Source organism: Taeniopygia guttata, chromosome 3 (assembly GCF_048771995.1).
Source record: "Taeniopygia guttata chromosome 3, bTaeGut7.mat, whole genome shotgun sequence".
NCBI lineage: Eukaryota > Metazoa > Chordata > Aves > Passeriformes > Estrildidae > Taeniopygia > Taeniopygia guttata.
Window position 1 is genome coordinate 84,484,448 of NC_133027.1, and position 18,954 is coordinate 84,503,401.

General features: G+C 36.3%; 1 protein-coding gene across 9 annotated transcripts in view; it reads left to right on the top strand.

Annotated features, from left to right (window-relative positions):
• Positions 1-18,954, top strand: part of PLD5 (phospholipase D family member 5) — a 172,206-nt gene that overhangs the window by 92,803 nt on the left and 60,449 nt on the right. For 5 of the 9 annotated variants that reach the window (XM_004176409.6, XM_072927280.1, XM_030268568.4 and 2 more), the window contains 2 exons: positions 9,966-10,134; positions 18,065-18,179. In XM_004176409.6, coding sequence (XP_004176457.6) covers positions 9,966-10,134; positions 18,065-18,179 — 284 coding nt within the window. Of the gene's footprint in view, positions 1-9,965; positions 10,135-18,064; positions 18,180-18,954 lie in introns of those variants that run through there. The other 4 variants (XM_072927282.1, XM_072927281.1, XM_041715293.2 and 1 more) reach the window with 3 other exon arrangements.

Genomic DNA, 18,954 nt, shown 5'->3' on the forward strand with positions numbered 1-18,954 from the left:
AAATATGTCCCTGGGTAATGTTTATTTCAGCAGAGTTTTTCAGAGGCCCGTGCTGCTTCTTTCTAATGTAGTAATTCCTAGGAATTTGCCAAAAATTAATCCTACTTTGTCACTACTGCTTGAGTAACAAGAAGTGCCACTAATAAGAGCTTTCTGTCTACCTGGACAAATCAGATATAGTGGAGAAACACAATAGCATGCATAGATCTGTCTTGGACATTTAGTAACAGTATTATGTTTTCTGCCAATTAAATAATTTGGAAGAAATCTATTGAGAGGAAGACCAACTAGATGGAGCAAAACAACAGAGGTCATCTAGGCTTTAATACATAGAAGAGGGAGCCAGTGGGAGAAGGAGCCATGGGAGTGGTAGAATTCAAAATAGAGCACATCTAGAGCAAAAGATGGTGGGAAAAAAAAAGATGGCACATGGTTGGAGCAAGCTTTTTTGATGCAGAGAATGGCCAGGAAAAAAAATACAAGAGTAGGCCTATTGTCTTTAGAAAACTCAATGATCCCCACAAAAGGATTTTATTGATTCCATTCTGCCTTCCTCCCAGCAGTTCTTTTCTCAAGAGCAAGAAGAAAGAAAATCTCACAAGAATGAACAGTTCATTCAAAGAGATGCATTTTGAGCACTTACCAACAAAGTTTAAATTTCATTGTATAAAACATAATCACAATGAAGGATAACCATGAGAGAAATTGCCTTTATTCCCTCTCAGCAAGTGCTCCATAAGGAGCTGGAGTGAATAAGCATCTGGAGACAAAAATGAGAGAATTGATAGGGGAGCTAAAGAATGAAATAGTCACAGAGAAGCTGGTTAAGCTACTTGAAATTTGACAGAGCAGATCTGAGCTCCTGAAGTGCTGTTGTGACCCCAAATAAATTTCAGTCATATGCAAATGTTGATATGACAGCCTTCATTGGCGATGAATTTTTAAAATAAGATCAAAATGCAAGCTGTTTTCCCCTCTGTTGTTTTTAAACACTATTGTGAAATCACAGTCTGAAAGGAAGTTACTCTGGCACGTGATAAGGTGCTGAAGAGTTTTGTAGCACATTTTAGACGCGATGAGGGTACGAGAGTATCACAGACAAATTTTAGAGCTTTTTGTCATGATTCGTCATAGCCTAACAATAGCCTAATGGAAGTGTCTTACAGAAAGCCCAAATAAACACGAGGAACAGATGGCAGCTTCTGTTCTTTGTCTGTGTCCATTAAATAGATTTCACACATATCCCCAAGGCTTATATCTGTTGTGTATAAAGAGAGCCATGAGCAGAACACTGCAGTGTTTGACCTCTGTATTGTGCCTTCTTGTATGTGAAATTCACCTACAGCGTGCTCTGAAATGAATGATGATTAGTGTCTAGAGATCCTTTTGCTTTCTTTGACATAAAAGTGCCTTGGTGTTTCATTTGAAAAAAAAAAATCAAGTAATTCAATCAGGAGATTGTGAAATAAGATTTACTTGAACTTTAAGAATTTTTTTTTCTGATGAAAATATAGGCATTTTTCCATTTTAAAAGGGTGCAAATCAGAGCTCTGACATCAACCAAAGAATTGCATGAATCTAGAAATGTGCTGTATGCTGCCTTTTCTATTGATTTGATGAATTTTGAAAGGTCAACTTTCATCAGAACATGGGGAAAGTGTGATGATGGCTGTGTCAGTTTGGTTCAAATAATGTCTTTATGACATTTCTTGTGGCCTTATCAAACATTCCACTTTTCATTATGATGTTTAGTAAATGTACATACTTTTGTGCTGAACTTTTAGGCAAAGTATGAAAGTTGTGGTATGCTTCAACTCTGATTACTGATTAAACAGCACAGTGGGGCTTCAAGGACTGCCAACACAGGCTGGATTTAGATAGCAATGATAAAGCGCTCGTCAGTTCCTGCAATATTTCACCTGAAGTTAAATGATTGGATACAGAACTGAATGTTTCTTAAAATGGAAATCCATTCTGTGTTTTGGAAATACAAATGTAGTTGTCACTATTGCAGCAGTAGCTGTCACAATAACAAGTAATTCTTCCCTCGTGGAATAAGGCACTGATTCTCATAGATGAAGATGGGAAAGCTGGGACATTAAAGCATAGCACTGGAATAGTGTAGTGATTTTCCGGTCAAATCAGCCTTAACTAAGTCTGTGGTTAATCTGTTGTTAATTTCAGGTATTAAATTCATTCTTCATGAATTTGTATACAGAATTGAAATTAAGATCAACACTAGATCTCTATTATAAAGGTTTTAGCTTTATTATATTTTTACACTTGTCTTTATTAAATGTAGCTATGGGTGTTTCTGGTTTAATGGCTTGGCTTCTCAGCTTCATAATGTAATTTTCCTTAGCTGGTGTCAAAAAGTTCTATCCAAGTCATAAACAGTGCAATATCTGTAATTATTACACAAAATATTTATATGTTCTGGTATACTAGTTCTTTATCTGTTTGATCTGTATATGTCTGTGGTTACAGAAGGTATAAAAAAGAGGATAAATTTTTCTGAGATTTGTATGTTCAGGACTTGTGAAAAAACTTCTTTTATTCTGAATTGGTGAGAAATGCCAGACTGAAGTTTAGAAGACAAAACTCTACATCCTGTCTTCTCAATAAAAGTCAATTCAGCTAACTGAAGACTTCTTTGATTTTCTGCATTCTTGTGGTGATAATTCTACCAGTTAGAGATTTCAGAGTCTCAGCTGTTGATACTTATTAGTGATTACTAGTTCTCAGATTTATTTTGCTTGTATATGTAGACTTTAACAATCAGACAAGTTGATTTGCTTTTGAAATAATTTTGAAGTATCTAATTTATGTAGGTATTCTTAGACAGGAATGCTAATGCTATGGTTAAGGCATGACAGAGCTAGAAACCTGAAGCAAAACCACACAGTATTTTATTTCAAAAGGGTCTTTATATGTATTTTGTTGATCCCTTTCAATTAGATTCTAATCTTTTTTTCTTCTTCTGTGAGGATTTTTTATTGAGTTCTAATGATATTAAATAGTTTTATGCAATGGAAACAACAATTATATTTCAACAACCTTGTGTCAACATTTAGAGAGCAAAGAACAGCTGGTAAGGATTTTGGTATGTACCTGGGTATGTGAAACTGTAGGAAAAAGATCAGTATTGAGTGAACTGTTCTGCATAATTCACAAGAAATCCTAAGTCTGCAGAAATGATATGAAAAGTCCTAAGGTTACTTAAGGCTCTGTGCTCATTGTACTTTATTCATATGAGTTTTTTTGAACTGAGACAAGTATCAGTCATGTCAGTAAAATAAATTAAGATCTTTAATGTTTGCTATTCATTCTTTCTTGTGCTCCTTTTTCATTTGATACTTTATATGACTGCTATCTTGTTTCCAGTATTAAAATGATCTTGGCAGGCTAGATTGAATTTCTTGCTAAGGTTCAGATTTGCTTTGACTCCAGGGAAATACTGTCCCCAGTAGGGTGGAGTGACATTGTGAAACATCGTCAATTCTTTCCCTCTTTTGCATGCAGTTTTCCCTTTGGGAACTGAAAGCTGCATCTGAAATGCAACTGTGAAAACTTCATTTTATCACTAAAATGTGTTTAATTAGAAATCATTCACAGGTTTAAACCTTGGATGACTGGTAAATTTGTATAGTGGATCCTTCTTTTAAAACTTTTGTGCTTATGCTGTGTTACAATACAGCTACTGTGTTATTCATCACAGAAGAACTTTATTGTTGATGCACTGTTCTGAAGTTGATGGTATCAGAGGGAAGGTATCATCCTTTTCGTACCAAAAAATCCATGGGACAATCCAAAGAAAAGAGGTATTCTGAGAATGCTTCTAGTTATTTGTTCTACAGAGTTACAGAATTGAGTCTAATCTTTAAGTGGTAAAAACCAATACTGTTCCACTGACATAAGTGCTGACTGAAAATCTTATTTTCTATATTGTACCAACCGAGAATGTGGGACATAAAATCTGCCAAGATTAATGGATGTGCTGTGTGTGTCTGCATGCTCTGTTTGTCTTCCAGACATCGTGATGAGTGGGCACAAAAACAATTATGTGGGAACAGCAGTAACAAAGTAATCTTCAAGTTGATTACAAACAATGTAAAAAGGCGTAAGTGGTGAAAAGTTAAAATATGTTTGAAATATAGCTATCATACTTCAATTGCTTCTGTGGACCAGTAAGAAAAAATGAAAACAAACTAAGTGCAAAGAAGAGGCAGCTGTAGAAGGGGAAAGGTATAAGTTCTCAGGAATTAACTGGTGTTCTTAAGGCTAGACTTCAGAGAATTCTTGAAGTTGGAAGGGCTTTTTATTCCCACTCTTGTGCCACAGCCACTTTCTGCAGCTGCATATTTAAAAGTATCGAGTCACTCACTTGGCTGAAGAGGCCTGTCTGTGTCTTCTGAGTCCAGTCACTTTTGTGATGTAAAGTGCTGGGATCCTTTCTTATGTCAGGGTGCCCTGGTGCCATGCTAGCCCATGTGAGCAGTGTGAGTGAGGAGTCACTGACTCATTCCTGTGATGGAGAGCAGAAACCCAGGACCAGTGTGTCCTCTTTGGCTTAAGGCAGCACAGCCTTTCATTTTAAACATCACTCTAGTCTGCTCTACCACATACGTGGAAATGTTAAAATGAAACTTTGTACCTTGCATGTCTGCAGAATATATTTAAATATCATAAACCTGAATTTATCGTCATTCACAGCAGATCTAATTCAAAGAATAGTCTTGAACTAAACATTCATCATACCAAGATTTTGTCTCTGAACATCAAGGTCTTCATGACTAAAGTTCAAAAAGCAGGCAAGTAAATGCCATCAAAGAGCTTTCATAGTGTGCATGTACTCAGGCACTTGTACACATATCAACATGCACAAACACGCATGTGCCTCACCAGTTGAGACTATTAGAGAACTTGTGATATGTTCTCAGATGCTAATAGTCCAGGTGCTTTTTAGTACTGGGCTTGCACTTGCAGTCCTTTGTAAATTCAATCTCAGCTGCTTTGCAGTTCACTTTTAGCTCTGGTGTTCTGTCAAATTCCTTATAATGGGTCAAACATATTTTATTTAAAATTGAAATTCATAGCATAAGTATATGATAGCACATTTTGTAACTTCTCATCCTAAAAGTATTAGATGTAATAAATTAAAAAACAATAAATTACTGCAATGCACGGTTTGATTTTTCTTTACTGGATATACCATGTAATTATCCAAATATACTGGATACCTTTATGCTTCAGTTCTGATCTCAAAGCAGACTTATTGCACTTGATCTTCCAAATCATTACCACTGTCTTTAAGTAGAATATCCAAATACAGTTGTGCTATACTTTCCCTATTTTTTTAGGATATTTTCTCTGTGAACCCAGAAAACAGTGTTTGTTTTACATGTTTTTGAAATTGTAACTGTACCCTGTCTAGAAGGAGATTTCTTAATCTCTTTCAGAATCAAGAGCTGGAGCTGTGGTTCAGTTGAGAACTGAAGAGAAGGTGCTCTTGGCCAGGATGACGGCTAATGATTAGATCTGATGGGGAAGAGTGGTAGAAGGGATGTGATGAAGAAGGATGAGGAGGGTTTAAAAGAGACATGGTGAAAGATTTAATTGAAAGCACAGAGAAAGATGGTAGGTTTGGAATAAACATTAAGATTCTGATGTTATAAGCTGAACTGGAGCTCTGTGAGTAGATGTGGTCCTTCAGGCCGGGGGATGGTGATTCCAGGGCTTCTGGGTTAAGAAAGAAAGAAAAAGGAGTCACAAGAGGGTATCTTTAAATAGGACCATAGTGTTGGGGCAGAATTCATATCCCTTTCTCAATTATCTTCCCTTTTTTTCTCTCCCTTGTCTGAAATAGAGCAGCCTTATGTCAAATACTCTTCTATTGCCCCATTTCTTTAAGCTAAGAGGAGTTTTGATCTCACTCTGACCCTTGTCTCTCTGTCTAACTTCACAGAAATTGTGTAACATTACTTTCTCAGTCTGTGTGAGGTAGTTTTAAGGATATTCAACTGTAAAACTGAAGAGACAAGCCTATGTTGGCATTCTCTGATGAAATAGAGCACCAGGGAACCAGAGAGAAGAAGGAGATCTTCATTCAACAGGTGTAAGGTTACCTGCTAATGATTTTGAGGATAGGAAATCAAGAAATCTGTTTTAATCACCATGGCACATTAGTGTTTTGCTTCATTAATATGCCATTTTCTCAGAGTAAATTATGTTACTATGTCTAACTTTTCTCAAGGTCTGTAAGTGACCTTCTCTCTTGGAAGTTTTTGTAATGCCATATTTGAAGAACCTCTTTGTGGGTCATATTGGAACAAAAATGAAAGCTAAATTTAGCTTTTATTGATGAAATTGGGGCTTGCAAACTCAAATTTTTGCACAGAAGTTTTAATGAAACTCATCTTGACTAAGCATTGGAACTTTGCTATTGTGACAAATAAAAAGGGGATATTACAAATGCAAAATCACTTAGTATAAAAAATTGGTGGTTGGCTTTTTGTGTTACTTCTGAGCTTGGTGTTGGGTTTTAACATCGGAATTTTATGGCTGAATCAATTCATCATTAAAGAGAAATCTACACGCTGAAAACAACATTTTAACTAGTGCCCTAGCTAGATGAAATGTCTTCTTTTTTTCCTTTTTTTTTTTCCTTTCATTTTTGCTAAAGAACACAAAGTAGAATCATAGAATATGATGAGTTGGAAGGGCCCCATCTGGATAATTGAGTGCAGATCCTGGCCCTGCACAGGACATCCCAAGAATCACATTGTGCTCCTGAGAACATTGTCCAAACCTTCTCGGACTCAGGCTTGCTGCTGTGACCACTGCCCTGTACTTGCTATTTGGTAAAATGGAAGAGTAAGAAAAATATTACCAGATAGTGTCTGTTCTGAATAACAGTTTTGTTAACTGGAATGTATTTGGCTTCTACTGGACAACCAAACCCAAATTATACAATGGCAGGAGCTGTGCAGTCATGTGTGCTCTTTAGTGCTGGTCTCACAGCCTGGTGAATGCGACACAGATACAGAAGCTGGGAGATGTTCTCCCAGTGAAGAGCAATAGTCAGGACAAATTTCCTTGCCAAGAGGCACCTTGTCCTTGGCAAGGGCCCTTTTAGGAGGAGCTGAATTCCTTATTGCCCAGTAAATATTCCTTGCTACTTTCTTTTAAAAAGTAAAAAGTTTTAACCCATGACAAATGAGGAAGAACCCAACTTTTGTGCATATCTTGATGTATCTGTAACAAAATGTATGTGAACAGCAATGACCCACAACTCTTTCTGCATTATAGCTTAATGCACACCTAAATAGTGTGAAGTCAGAAATAAACATGTATGTGTTTGGCTGGGTCAGGTCCATCATCTCAAATATGATGAGTTTTAGGTTTGGAGATATTGGAAATATGCAAAACCCTGACTGGATAGTGTCCTGATCAACCTGCTGGATTGGCCCTCATTTGGCAAGGAGCATTGAGCTACATGATCTCCAGGTCATCTTAGGCCTTCTGTGGCAGAGTTAGGTTTTTGGTGGCTCTCAACTTGCCAGAGAAAGAGACAGGAGAAGTGGAAGTAAAGCTAATGTTTTCCAATGAGGCACAAGTTCAGTACAGCTTATAGGAAACACTACTAACAGCCACTGGAAGTGACTGTGACAGATTTAGTCCTGTCAGTTATTTTGTAGGCTCCTGTGTAATTGATTTGCATGGGTTCCACTAGAAAACACTGTATATGTCAAGCAATATTCTAATGTTGGGAAATTTTGGTCACTGCTTGTTCAAGAGAGTGTTGTGGACTTTTAAATTCTAGCTAAATCAGAACCACATTTGACATAATTTTGTTTTTGAAAAATTATTTGGTATTAAGAATATATTTGAAGCATATTCAGAATAACTCTTTACTGTATCTAGATGTGATTGAGTTGGGGATGGAAGATTTCAGAAAGAGGTGCATTCATTTCTGATCTTTGCAACTAGATTATGAAGGAGATTTCATGTCCTTGTAGAGACCACATTATCTTCTCAGCTTCAATTTCTTCCTCTTTGAAGGTGGCTGTCCTACAACTCTGCATAAAAAAGTTCTGGAAACATGGGCATGCTAAGAGCCGATGCAATATGATTTGTAAGCCTAACTATTGAAAAAGAACAAGCCAGGCTTTCAAGGGATCTAACCAAAGTTTTATGAAATTCTGTAGCAGGATTATTTGGAAAAGTAAGCTTAAAACTCTGAGTGTTAGAGTAAAACAGTTTATTATTAAATGCTTTTAAAAGAGCACTTGATTTTTAGAGCACTAGTTATTTCAGAAATTTTGTAAACAAGGTAGGTAGAATGTTTTAGAATAAAATATACTTTAAAGATATTTAAAAATCTAGTTGTGTTTTTAACATTTTATTTGCTGATTTCCAACTCCATTACTGCAATATAGCTAAGTTAAATGTTTATAAATAGAATAGTGTGTTCAAAGTAAATTGTGGAGAGTGTCATTGGTAATTGCAGCTTATACCTATGTTGTTTGACAGATTTGGGGGAATAAAAGAACATACAGGAGGAGCTGTGCCTGCTCTGGTTTGGGTGGTGGGATTTTTTGCCAGGCCAGGAGATTGAATGTGATAATGACCATGGGTTTACTTTGTCACAATTCTTGCTGGGTTGTCTTAACATTGTTTAAGAGTACCAATCTTCAGTCTTTTAATGGGTTCACTTTACAATATCATTCTTGATATTCTGAAATAGCTCTAAAAGTTTCCATGTGAGCCCTCTAGGATGAACTGAATTAATAGTATATACTGCACTAATATGTTTTTCTAAGAGTCAAAATGTGTACAAATCTCTTTTACCCTGAAATTTTGTCATAATGATTTACTTAACGTTTACAAATTATATTCGTATTACTAGAGTTGATAATTAACACTATTGACAAGTATAAAACCAGTATGGAAATGCTTGATTTACTTGTATATAATAGAGGAGTGTTCTCCAAGTTCCTATTACAGCTTTCCTACATCTAGTTTGTATCATTCACAGTAGAAGTGGCAGATGTTGGAGGCATTTATATGAAAATTTATTCTCTTTACCTAAAGACAGAGTTGAAGAACTTGTTTGACTTTATTTCATTTTAAAATTCCTCTACTAAGTGTAGAAAGAAGCTTTACCTGCTGCAATTTAAGGAAATCTAGCAGTGAGGTGCTGAATGAAACACATCATTTCTCTGAAGCAAAGGAGCATGTTTTAAGATGACAGTTTGCTACGATGCTTGTTCAGCTTCCTGGGTGTGATTGTATCCATATGAGTTTGTGTACTCTAATTTGAAAATGTTTTGAATACTGTAGAGAGTAAGATCAAAGAGCTTTCCAAAAAGAGCAAGAAACTAAAAGGTTGTAATTCTTTTTATAACCACTGGGTCCCAGTTAGAGCCTTACATAGGTAAACAAAAGCAAAAAAATTGGGGAGCTTAGAGCAGTTGGAAAGGGAGAATTCATATTTAGAATCTTCAGTGTAATCAAATGTCAGCTGTAAAAGCAGACCTAAGAGAATGCCAGGAGTGTACATCTTGCCACATTCTTTAGAGAGAAGAAAATATATTCAGAGATGACAGTGGCAAAGAAAGAGGAGATTGTTTCATTCTTCCCATGCTCACCTTAAGGACTGGTTCCCACTTACTGTGTTGTAGGAAATAACCTTTCCTCTGTGCAAGCTAATTTTTCAGAGCTTTGAAAGCTTGATTGGCTTTGCTGCTTTAGCAATAGGTCACTTCTGCACTTCATTGTTCTGGGAAGTGTGGAGCATGACAGTCAGATGCTTCAGAGAGAGTTACAGGATGGCAAACGGCTGAGAGCCTCTGGGAGCAGATGTTGAATTCCAGGCCCAAAATCTGAAGTTCTTTACAATTTGGAGCCTTCTAATAAAAAAAGTGCTTTTGCTAAGTGGTTATTTTTTCCTTATCTATTCTCAGGGTTGCTCTTGTGGAAAATATTCCTGAAGGGATCAACTATTCAGACAGTGCACCATCCCATTTGTCTCTTTTCCAAGGCTGGATGAATTTGCTTAATATGGCTGAAAAGTCTGTTGACATAGTATCTTCCCAGTGGGACCTCAATCACAGTCATCCATCAGCATGCCAGGTATGTTCTAGCCTAACAAAAGAGTGGGACCTTAACAGTTTGTTCTTATTGCCAAACTTAATTTTACAGAACTAAAACCCTTCCCTGTAGCAGAACTATTTGTTTGGGTAGTCTAAAAATCATTTTCTTATGGAGATTTTCCTGCCAATACAAAAGTTTCTAAGAGCAGCAGTTTGCTTGGACTGGATAACATCCAACATATACTTGTAACACTTCCATTTTAGGAAAGAAAAACATTGTGTAACCTTAAGAAAGCTGTCAAATTGTATCTATATTAGCATAGCCACCTATTTGGTAATATTCATAAATCTATACAATAATTTTATATTTGATGCTACTGATGAAATAAAAGGCAAGCATATGAATTAATTCTCTATCCAAATAGATTGATAGAATTGCACTTACAGAGAACAATATTGTATCAGATGATTCATAGCTTTTCCAAATTAGTCTTGGGAGGAAGCAGTGTTCAAGATTTCTGCAATTAAAAACAGCATGAAAACCCATAAATCATAGTGAATAAGGCAGACATGCATTACAGTGATGCTGTGCCAATAAACTTCATTCTTGAGAGCAATCCTCTTAGAAATATGGTAAGGAAAGGTTTCCATTTAGCATCACTTGTGAAACTAAGACATGGAAGAAGGGATAGGCTGAGAGTATCTCCTCTTTTCCACTAGATAGATTGTTTGCTGAAAGTAGCCACTCAGCGGACATGAAATGGTGCTAAAATGACAGCCAGGTATCTGTAAGGAATCGACTCTGTTTTACCATGGCATAAACTCTTGGCTTTCCTTTCTAGTTCTGTTGATGCAGTGCAGTAAAAAATGCCTTTTGGTAGATGATAGGCAAATCCTGTTATTCTAACCAACTATATTCTGCTTCTTTTGAAATAGATGTAGCCTAGTTGAGCAGCATACATTAACTTTTCTTCAGAAAATGTTTGCTGCATGTCCATTTAAAATACTGAAAATATAAGATGAGCAGATGAATAGAAAATGTAATGCAAATCCTACATTTTAGAATGCTTCTAAATATTGGAATGTGGTTTGTGAATAGATTTATGTGGAATATCAAAATATTGACTTCTTCACAATGTAATTGTGCAGCTAAGCTTTATTTAAATTTATTGCCTAAGTAGCTTCAAACCCATGTACTGTCATTCATGCAGATGAATTCAAGGAGATAGTGCCTTAGATGTTTCTAGGATGTGCATGAATTGGTATGTACATGAATCTTTCAAAAATATTTTGTCAAAAAAAATTCATCATGTCATTTGCTTCAAAACTGGCAGAGCCCAACAGATCCCAAACAGAGGATATAAAATAGCAAAATTTAAATTGGGATTCCAGTAGTTAAGCATCAAATCCATTCCCTTTTCCACACTTGCATTGCAAAGTAAAAACTGTAAGATACCATTCAGCAGGGAAAGGAAGAAGAGATGTCTAAGAAGTGGATTTGGTCTTTTGTCCTCAAATGCACAGTTAAAGCCAGAAAAATAAAACATTTTTCATAATACTCTATTCTAGCTATCTTTTTCTGCCTGCTAATAGTCTTACAAAACTGAGTAATTACTTCTGTTTAAAGGCAATTAATATTCCAGTCATTTTCTCATTTGTAGGGCAGCGTGGCCAGAACAGCTGATAGATCTTTCTGTTAAGCTTGTCTATTCATGCTAAAACACTATATTGTTATTGGCCAGTCTGATTGCTAAAAAATTGCCAAGAGGCAGTGTTTCTTAGCAAATTGCTGCCCTAGAGAATGTACACAGAGCTCACTCTGTGAAAGGGAAGGGAGAAAACTTGTATTGTTACATCTGCTTTCACCACTCAGTGAAGTGGAAGTGAAATTTCTGAGAAGCTTCAGTAACTATAATCTAGTAATTGTTTGAAGAATAAGTCAAATGCCCTCAAGTCTTTACAATTTGAGTTTGGGGAAATTTGCCCAGCATAGCAGAAGCATTATGAAAGGTAAGGGGATGAGATGCAAAACTCCCAGGTAGTAGAGTGCTTAGTGGATGAGTTCTAGTTGTTCCTTGAATAAGTCTTATTTTTGAGAAATTAAGGACATAACCATTTTCCATATGGACTCACATCCTGCTATATAAGTAGCAATTTCCATTTTATGAATATTCAAGTCATATTGGAGGGCAAGGTTCTCCAGAAGAGCACTTGAACAGACATGGGTTTTTGAAGAAAAGCAGAGTTGGCTAGATTTCTTTTTCTCGATTCATTACAAGGTTTAATTACATTCTCTGTATACTTCTGTGTAGTCACATGCATAGATGCATAAATACATGTACACACACATATGGGCAATGTACATATTGAAGAAAACTACAGCAGGAAATTCTACAACTTTGTACACACACATACACATATTGTCCAAATGTATATTGGACATAGATATGTATACATTTGCATATATTAAATTGCAGAAATTCCTGCTGTATTTTTCTGTATTTTTGTTTATGTGTACATTACCTGGTGCCCTCGACTCTTGCTTGTCTGTATTTTGTTGTTATAAATCTAAATAAACATTCATTGCCAGCTGAGCTGACCAGGTCACAACAGCTGCACTCAGTCATCTGATATGATGAGTTTTGCTAAATTGGATTCTCTAAAGACAGACACGTGATGAGACAGTGTTTCTGTTCTTCAACAGATAAAACAGTCAGATAAACAAATATTTGCTTGGCAAAATAGTGGATTCTCTCTGTGCTGCTTTTCTCATTCAGAAGAAATCCACATATTTTGGCGAGTTTGTACTGTCATATGTGTGTTTTTAAATAGCAGGGTAGTTTGTCTTGTAGCAGCACTGAAGTTTTTGTGGAATGTGAGTATTTGACTTTTCCTGTGGTAATCTATGTTTAGAGACAGTAGAGGAAAATAGAAGCTTTTATTCTTTTTGAGGATGGCTTTTGATTCGTTTTCAGTGAAAATACAGAGGTTAATACAAGATCATGCCAGTTCACAGTTTTCACAGTTCATTTCCTCTGGGTCGTCTTATGTTTTGAAACTTTAATTCAGAGTGACCTTTTAGATTTCCAGCAAGTTCTTCACAAACTTTAATTTGTTTCTCACAAATCAGAATCAATGCCATCATGGCTTATTGGTATTGCCATGTGTATGTTGTCTGTGGGTGGATATTTGGATAAACATAAGATGATCAAGGGCAGATCTGCATCTGATTTTTACAAGTATCACATAAAAAAATGGATGCTTCTGATTTTATTCACCAACCTACTGTGCATCTCCCATATGCCTTGGTGAAAGAAGTCCCCCATCCATCTGATACTCTGTCTCATGTAAGGCAGCTGTCCAGCTTTGTAATGAATCTCTGATGAGAAGTCATGAGTCACTCACACATGCATTGCCCAAGGAGCTTAAGTGATTTGTTTGGTAGAACAAATGTTAGTTCAAGAGCTTAAGTTCCCTTCCTTGAAAATTACTTAAAAATGCAAATAAATATGAAGAGGATATCTCCAAATCTAGCAACTCCCAGTGGAAATTGGATAGGATCAGCCATAGAGATCTATAAGCTTATCTTAACATAAACATCTCTCCTCTTCAGGTAATGGTGTTTCCCTGGTACTGGCTGAGGCATGCAAAATAAATTCAGTGAAAGGAGGGTTTTTAAAATGAAAGCATATTCCTTTCCTTTGCATTAGCTGTTTAGTTAGAAGAATAGAGGGAAGCATTAAGGTTTCTTTGTTCTGTATTAAATAGCAGTTGTAAAAGTTAGGATTTCTGTATTTATTTGCTCTCTTGGTTTCTGCCAGCATGATATAGTTTTTAGTGATGTTTTAGAAATATGCCCAGAGGCTTGATTTTGGGAAAACTTGGGAAAAAATAGTAGAAATATATCTGTATAAAACCAGAAGAAAAGTCTATGAGATAACCAGACCTTTTTTGTGGGATTAAAAAGATAAGCATTTTCTTAACTGTAGGAATCTGATACTGAAGAATACAATAATGCAATTTGAGAGTCCTTCAGTAAATACAGCTTTTTCATGTTTGTATCTCCCCATTTTATTTCTAATGAGGAGCCTATGCTGACAGAGACAAGAGTAGACAAGGGAAATCAGTGAGGCTTCAATCAGCCTGCCTAGAGTCTGCCAATAAATTGGGGGAAATTTCGGGACCTTTTGGTATTGACAACTTTGGGGTTATTTTAATTCACCAGTTTTCTGTAGCAGGTACAGTTGTGACTGATGTTTGAGATTGGTTTAAAGCCACCATGCAAAAAATTTTTTCTTGTCATAAATACTTACTACATTATATTTTGTCACTTTTGGTATTTTTCAAACAGCCCAGCAAAAAGTGCAAAATAATATTTTATCAGAATAAGCAGATTTCTGGTGGTATTATTTGTTAAAAGGCAGATTTTGCTATCAGGTAGCAGTTTCACAGCATGTGGCTGCTCCTATTTCTCAGTCCTCACAAGCTGGGTTTATAGAAATGCTTCTGATCACTGTCACGTAGTGGTGCAGCAGCCTGGTATTGTCTCACAAAAGGAATGTGGTTTGAATGACAGTATAAGGGTTTGTATTCAGTAGAAGCATTTCAAATGTTCTGACAGCAGTAACAAAACATTTCAGACCTTCTGTCCCATCTTTTTTCCTTTTCATAGAACAAACCAGTAAAATTGCAAGTAAACATGTCAGAAATTGTAGAAACTGAGTTTCCAATTAATATTAATGGAGAAGAAGTCTAGGTTCTTCAGCACTGTGGGAAGAATTTCTAGTAACCCCATTTACTGTCGTATGTGCTTACTTTTAAAAGCTAGTTGTGAATTTTTCATAGTTTTCTTCGTAGATCTTAAGCCTTGGGGGTATGAATGCCTGCTGAGGGATGATGCAGTGATAGGTGAGACAAAGGAAATTCTTTCCAGTTTTGTCACTGGTGGTTGTTTTTATGTACCTGTTTAAATACAAATATTTGTGGTGAGGTCACTCCTAGTTTTAACCATCACTACTTAGAAATGTTTTAAATGTTGAATCAATCTGAGATTTTACCATTCATAAACATAATTGGAAAAAAAAATGCCGTAATTGAATAGCTTGTGGTGTCCCTGATGGGGAAACAGATGCATTTTCAGAGGAGATGGTTTCATTGGCATGCAGGGCTACACTCCAGGCAATCTATGAACACATAGGATGGGCTGTTCAGCAGGCAGCATGGTCTGTACGAGACAGCTGTGTTGGTTACATCAGGGAAAACTCAGGAGGTGCTGCCAGGTTCTTTTTTGACCAAACTGTAATTAATACAGAAAGTCCAGGCTTGTTTATCAAAGCTTTTATAAATAATACATGACTATAATCTCCTGCAGGTAGAAGTGATAATAATATCCAAAAATAACTACCTATTGTAGTTATAGGAAATGCAATTAGGAGCCATCCCCTGAAGCAATTAATTTTATCAGTTTTAGACATTAATTTTCTAAGCATTTCTTTGTCAGAACAGTTAACCCATTAATTTGTATTGATAATGATAATAATTTTTCATTGAATTTATGAATGCATTTTCCATGTTTATTTCTGTATGCCAGAATTTTCTGCTGTTCTTTTAGACAAAATCAATTTTTACAGGTAACCTAAACAAAAACGGTGTTTATCTGTCTATGTAGTAAATGGAATCAACACAGAGAACCTGAATAGCTTTTTCTACTTACATGGTATTAGTTAATATGCATAATGCACACCTTTTAATCCTTGAATTTCTGTGCTGACTTTTGCAAAGGTGTAGCTAATGAAAACCAAAAGTGCTGGTGTTTCCAGTTGGGGGCCCCATATGGAAGCACATAAAAGGCTGGCTGAGCTCTGAGACGCCAGGAGCCTGATGCTTTGGGGTAGCTGGGGGATAGGTCTAAGCAAGGATTGGAAATTCAGCAGACAGCAGGACAGTGATGGCTGCTCCCAGATTTGGTTAGAGTCTAGGAGTTCCAGACAGTAGAACTTGTACAAAAAACCCTCTTGGAGGGAGCAGGGCACCCAGCAACACTGGTCACTGCATCTCTGCTCCCCAGAATCAGGCTGCAGCAGCTGCATAACTCCATATGCAGCATCCATCTCCTCCACACTCCTGCCTCTTTAATTCTTACATGCTCTCTAACATCTGCTCTTCTTCTTAAAAAGACCCAACACGATCTCTGGTGTAAGAATTCGGGATTTTTTTAGGAGGTACGTGAGGGAAAGCCACTCCTTGACTTACACAGCAACTTGGGAGTCTTGGGTGTGTGAGTTAAAATCATGAATGGTATTTCTTACATATGGAACCACCTAGTCACCTTGAGAAATGCTGAATCTGAGTAAAAGAAGCATTTAGAACTTGTTGCAAAGAATGTTTTTGTTTTTCTGTTCTGTTAGCTAGTCTTTAATGCTTTCACTATGGCAACATTGTGTTCGCTGCAGAGGTCTTTTGAGCCCTTGGGATGAGCAGGGAGCTGTACTATGGAGTTGAGTGAGCAAGCTGGCATACATGGCAAAAGTAAAACAAGCAGTAGTTCTGTTTCCATTGCAGCCTCTGGCTGACTGATATTTTTGAGAAAGCTATATTTCAGGGGGATGGGTATTTTAGTTTTGCCACATATATTCAAAATAATATATGAAAATAGAAAATAGGTCTGTACTTTAGACTGGGGAAGCACTGTGTAATGCTAAAAGCCCAGCAAGGCTCAAAGTATCAATCTGTCTAGGCAATTATAGGGCAAATTTCTAAGCCTTCCCCTCACTGCTGCTAATGGGTTTTCAGTGTCTGGGGAGGGCATTTGTCTGAGATTTTGTTGGTCCATGCTGCATCATATCAACCCAAACTGTCCTTGGTTTTGTCAATTTTGTTGATTGGAAGGATTATTTTAAGATTCTTGGTTTGTACAGAGAATTACATAACATGTTTCTATGAAGAGCTTTATCTTCTACCTGTTTGTTTGAAAGTTGATGTGTAGCTATTGCTTTTTTCTTTAGCGTTTACCCTGGGGCAAACATTAAATTGAATCTAAAGTGAACTGTGTAGGTAGGTGTCATAAACCCAAAGTCTTTCTGTATTGGACTGCTAATTGAACATGGTGTTTGCAGTACCAGATTAGAACAGCATCAAGGAAGTGAGCACTGGTTGTAATTGTGGTAACAACACAGGAGTGTTACACTGGAGAGTATATTATTCACATGGTCTAGTTGGATGTTACTATTTTTTTTTTTATTTTATTTAAAATACTGAATCTAAAATTTTACCATTTACAATGCAATCAGAAGTTTTACTTCTTGTTTGTTTCTTGGATATGGAAAAACATGGTGAATTAGAATTCTATTTTTCATATAAAATTTTTGTTTTGACATGTATCCAGCTCACTTTCCTTTTCTTGTTCTGTGTTAGAAATAGTGTTTAAATAGTAAAATTTTGCAGCAGCATAAAAATTAAGTGCACATAAAATGCCTATAGATCATTATTTTCCTTCTTGGTATAACTCATCTGAAGATGAGCATTCAACTACTTAGGAATGTGTTGTACTGTGATTAGAACCACTTGCACAAATATCACTCAATACAAAAAAATGTAATAAACTGTTTTCCTTGAGCTTTTAATACCATGTCAACAGATTGTGATTATTTAGAAGAAAGTTAATGTCAAAATATGCTTATGTAGCATAAAACCCCTGGACACTTCATTTTCTGCCTGACACCTGTCATCTTGTCAATATTGCGCAATCTGGAAAAAGTAAGAAACATTTTTGGCCTTCAGAGCAGTATTTCTCCAAGAAAACTAATTTGAGTTGCATTACCTTTTGGGTAGGTTTAGTCATATCTAGGAACATAGTTACTCAGATGTTGTTTATAAAGATGTTGTTTTAACATGCTTTTTTAATTTGTTGATATGCAGTTTGATCAATTCTGTGTCTAAAAGCTTCTGCTTTCATTTAATGTCCTTCCCAGGGTCAGCGTCTTTTTGAAAAACTGCTTGAACTGGCGTCCCGAAATATTGAGATAAAGCTAGTGAGCGATAAACTGCCCATGGAATCAAAGGTATTAAACGACTTGAAAACAAAGGGTAAGACCAAGGTCTTTAAGTCATTCTGCCATTGGTTGCTGTGTGATGCTCCTGTTATTTAAAATGCAGGCTTGGATGGTGCATAAAATGCACACTACTGCTGTTGCACTATTACCCCATAATCTGTCAGCTTTCTCTGGTTCGCAGGTGTCAGAAATCTGAAACTGTTACTGTAGCTAATGTTTGCAGTTCACAAGCGAATAAAAATTGCATTAGAGAGGTGTTTAAATTGCCTGTAGCCATTTAATAGTGGCAATATAACCTGAGAGTCTGGGCTAATACCTTGTGGGACAAGATACTTTTCCTCTTTTGAGCAACAGCAAAGTAAATTAATAAAAGAACATGTGTATGGTACTGATGATCCTGAAGCACTTGAAAATAGACCATTGGTCAGATTTAACCAGCTGACAAGGTTCTTTGTGATAAATATATTTCTTTGGTCTCTGCTTTCCTAATTGTTATTCTGAGGCTCAAAAATCCCTATACAAAGAGGGATTGCACACTGGCACTACATGAATGAACTTGTTTTATGTAAAACTGTGTGGAAAAATAGTAAAGGGAATGTAAGAATTGCTGAAAGAAATTAGTCTCTCTTAGGAGTTCCAGCAATCTCATACACATTTCTCCTCTTAGTTATCTATATCTGATAAAAGCATGATTTTAAGGGTAAGGTGCGCTTTTCAAAGATCAAAAAGAGCTTACATGTTTTGATGGTGATCATTTTTGACAAAGATACTTTTATGGATCACAAAGGAAACTCTAAAAAATTTAATTA